This window comes from Trifolium pratense, linkage group LG4 (genome assembly GCF_020283565.1).
Source record: "Trifolium pratense cultivar HEN17-A07 linkage group LG4, ARS_RC_1.1, whole genome shotgun sequence".
NCBI classification, from domain to species: Eukaryota; Viridiplantae; Streptophyta; class Magnoliopsida; order Fabales; family Fabaceae; genus Trifolium; species Trifolium pratense.
Genome location: NC_060062.1, coordinates 28,590,185 through 28,594,701, shown reverse-complemented (window position 1 = coordinate 28,594,701; position 4,517 = coordinate 28,590,185). Strand labels below are relative to the sequence as shown.

At 29.8% G+C, this 4,517-nt stretch overlaps 1 protein-coding gene across 1 annotated transcript; it reads left to right on the top strand.

The window, feature by feature from the left end:
* The first annotated feature begins 3,317 nt into the window (after nt 1-3,317).
* On the top strand, nt 3,318-4,275 carry LOC123921822. Its single transcript, XM_045974503.1, has one exon. It carries the CDS (start codon nt 3,606-3,608, stop codon nt 4,017-4,019), a length of 414 nt encoding a protein of 137 aa, XP_045830459.1. The 5' UTR covers nt 3,318-3,605; the 3' UTR covers nt 4,020-4,275.
* Nucleotides 4,276-4,517: the final 242 nt, after the last annotated feature.

Sequence of the window (4,517 nt, the reverse complement as noted above, 5' to 3'; positions counted from 1 at the left end):
CTTTTGCTGTCAATTGGCCACAATTTTGGCTGTAGAGCTCTCATCAAAATGGTAATCTCTACAATTGATGCTACCTCTTGAACTTTTTGTGGTCCAAAGCCTGAAATGGTTTCTAACTTGTTTCGTTGCTGTGATTTAGTCTTTGCTATTGTTTTGAAAAAATTAACGTAATTGATGATATTCTGTTAGTGATTAATTTTAAATTTCATTAATTTCAGCGATCAAATTAACAATTTTAAGGACTAAATTACTAATTTGTTTGCCTATTAATTGACTGCCGATGGGTTGATTTTTGGCCCTCCTTTAAATAGGACATAATTCCTCTAATTTTGCATGTGTAACTGCAGAGGAATCTAATCCTAAATAAAGTGAGTTACATAGCTTCTGTGTATATAGCTTATAATCAATGATTCTGGGTTAGCTGATTGTGGAGGTCTTTGCGCGGAGACACTGTCGTTGGAATGTGACTTTTCTACGTTTAATGGAGTCACTTCTGTCTATATAGCAGAACTTTGGGTGATTTGGTAAGGCTGAGATTGGGTTAGGAGAGGGGTTTTAGATTGGTGGAAATGCATACGGATTCTAAGGTAGTATTTGATGGTTTGATATTGGTGCTTCATGTGGGAGGAATATTATAAGACAAATCTGCAAAAAAACTGATGGAAGCTTGTGTAGAGGTGAAAATGATGCATACCTTTAGAGATTTAGAGAAGCTGATAGATGTGCAGTTTGTTTGGCTAGCTTGAGATGCAATTCAGAGACTAGTTTGGTGATTTATAAGTCTCCTCTGGGCAATCAATTCAAGGCTAAATTATACATTTGACCCGTCTTTAACTTATTTATTAATTAACCATTTGATTTTTAGTTCCCATGAATTGATATGTATATAGTATTTTATATGTATGTGCTGGGTTCGAATCCCCAATGTACTTAATTCTAGTCATTAGGCTGTTTGACAAAAAACAACCATTAAATCTTGAATGTCTACGTTGTGTAAGGGTAGTTTAGTTGGTACTCCCTCTAGTCTTGTATGTAAGTAAAAAATCAAAAAAACACATTTAAGAAAGTAGGTAAAGTGCATTTAATGATTGAAAAAAAGTATTTTATTTCCAGTTTTACCCTTCCTTTTTGTTTAAATTAAATTAATTAATTGCACACACTTCATTTTTTTTTTTGATAAAATTGGAATAATGACATTAAACATAATGATTGTAGTAGACTTTTGCTTATATTTGAGACTAATAATTTTTTTGTTTTGTTGCTTATATTTAAGACCAGAGAGAGTACTTGGTAGTCAAACATTATTAGAGGAGCTGGGTTCAGATTTCAAATTATTCACTTCTCCACACATAATGTGTGAATTTAGTTGTTGAACTATTTGACTAAAAAAAATCTTAAAAGTCTACTAAATCTAATAGTGAACCATCGAGAAGCAATTTCTTTTACTTCTCATCTTCGATCAAATCAAAAGTTAATATAAAAAAAAGGTTCAACTTTTAATTTGATTTTAACTTTTATTTGATGAAAAAGTACAGAAAAGAAGTTCATCTTTATCATCATCTTTATAAAGAAAAAAAAGATCAATCTGAAACCATTTGGACCTATTTAAGGGACCTATTTGGACCTATCTGAAACCAAAAATATCTTTAAGGGACCATTTTATTAATTAAGCCTTAATTTAAAGAACAAATTGCTTAGTGTTAATCATTTGAACAAGGAAGCCAGCTCAATTAGGCGTGTCAAATGGAATCAACCGTCAAATGATCAAATTCTGTACAGCAAGAAAGTACATTAAGAAAAGATCAAATATTTTGTTTGCTAGTTTGGTGAGGCCAAGTAAAACTTTAAAAATTGGAAAATTGCTAATATTTGTTTTAAGGGCACACAATAAACAATTTAATATAGATTTTTTTTTTGACTAAATAGAAATATTTCTTTTAAAAATTGTGGATTCAATTTTTTAAAAATCAAATTATATTTTTAAATATAATAATTATACTTTTACTTGTACGTTCTTTAACATGTGATAATACGACACACATTAGCAAGACTCTGATAAATACTAACTTTTGGTGTAATAATATTAAAAAAAACTTTTAGTGCAATTTTACTGAATGTTTAAAAAATACAAAATTTGTATCCAAAAAAATACAAAATTTTAGAAAATGAAAAACTAAGAGTGTGTTTGAATGGAGTAATTAGAAATCTAAGAGGATTTAGAATTCTAAGCAATTCAAATGATTGTATTTAAATTACCTTCATTTTAAATATGTGTGTTTGAATAGAGTAGTAGAAAATTTGGTCGTGAATATTTTGAGCTACTTTTATAAATTTAAAAAGTTTGGGTCAAATTTAAAATTTTTAAAAAATAGGAACCAATTTGCAATTTTCAAATATTTAAAGGACTAATTTGAAAAAATTTAGGGACCAATTTTTCTTTTTTGGAAAAAATTGAGGTCAATATGCAAATGTAAAAATATTATAGGAGTCAATTTGAAAATTTTGAAATATTTGGAAGGAAGGAATTTTAAATTCCTATTTTCTTTATGTCATTTAAAATTCGTTAAATTTAACTCGCACAAGATACTTAATAAATTATCCCTATTAATTCCAAAAAAATAAAACTTAATAAATTCCATCATTTTAAAAAAATCAAATTTATCATCCAAACAAAAAAATTTGAATCCTCCATTCTTACAGACTCAAAAAAAGTTTTTAGAAAGTAGTTATATTATTTTCTTATAGTAAAAAAAAAGAAAAAAATAGGATATGCGACCATGTAAAATAATTTTTTCATTTCATTTTTCTTTAGACGTATTTCTATTTCACCTTATATATTCCACAAATTTTACGACAAAGACTACTCATTACTAACCGCTAAAATATAAAGGTAATCTAGAAAAATAATCCTCCATTTGTCCCAAAACTTTAGTCATTTTAGAGTTTTGCACATGAATTAAGAAATCATAAAAGTTAATAACTTAAATTATTTTTAACCTTATTTTATTAAAAAAGAGAAAATTCATTTAATAAATACTTTAACTTTTATAAGAGTATAAATAATTTAAAATATGATAAAATATCATTAATTGTGTCTTGGTATCATAAAAGAACCAAAATTTTAAAATAAAATTAGAAAATTAAAAAGACCAAAAATTTGTGACGGAGAGCGTGTATAATTAGGTGGCATATTTTCTCACTCGGTGGTATTTTTCTTTCCTAATACAACTAACTTTTAACCACCACACTTCCTAACGCGTATCACTATTCTTTGTTTTTCAATTATTTTGAACTTTTCTTTCTCAAAAGAGAGAAGAAGTTTCACATTTCTTCCAAAAAATATTAATATTAGGTGTAAATTCATTTTCCAATATTAAAAACTGAAAACAAAAGAAAAGACACATTCTCCTTTTACAACGGCAACGAACATTCTTTCTTTCATCAGAACCCCCAAATTCGTCAATTAGGGTTCAATCAAATTTCAATTCCCAAACCCTCCAATCCTCAATCTTCCAACATTCTCTTCCAAATCCCAAAATCTTCCCTCACTGATTCCCCCAATTCACACGGCGAGCCTCCGTAGCTCGCTTCTTCGCCAACCAATCATGGCGAAATTCTCCGATCAAACTTCCCATCTCCGATTAGGGAAATTCACCTCCATCGTTCTCACCTTTTTCGCTCTCTGCATCATCTTCCCCATCTTTACGACAGCAGAGCACGAACAATTCTCCGTTATCAGGTTACCATCCGCCGGAGAAGATCAAAGCCTGTGTTCCAGAACAACTCCGTCATCATGTCCTGCAAAATGTTTCCGGACGGACCCCGTTTGCGGTGCAGACGGTGTAACGTATTGGTGCGGTTGCGCAGAAGCAGCTTGTGCTGGCGCTAAAGTTGCAAAATTGGGTTTCTGTGAAGTTGGGAATGGTGGATCTGCAACTTTTCCTGGTCAGGCACTTCTTTTGGTTCATATTGTATGGCTCATTGTTTTAGGATTTTCTGTATTGTTTGGATTTTTCTAGTTTAAAGGAAATTTTTTCTGTAGTACCAAAAAAAAAAAGAGGGAAAATTATGTAATTATGAGAATGTTGTTTGTCTAATCTTCTGGGTTTGGGTTTAGGTAACATGACAAATTCTTTTTCTCATTTATTTTAATTGGGTGCTATGAATCTTGTGAAGATTCATGTGTGTTATAAGATGGATTTTGAAGATGTTGATCTTTGTATATTGTTGTTATATTGATCATTTGACCAGTTCATATATATTGACATTGTGTAATCTTTTAATTGTGTTGAATTTTCTTAATTTGTTATTTTGTTGTTTTGATGATTAGCTTAGCATATGAATTTTCTTATGCATTCTTTTAACTTGTTTTTATATACATGAATTGTCTTCCAATTTGTATGCATTCTTAGCAAATTTAAGTTTTTTAATTTGTTTTGCTTCTCATGTCGGATGCATGGTTATCGGTATATTACAATACATTGTATCTCGATTTGATACGATACTGAACTCAATCT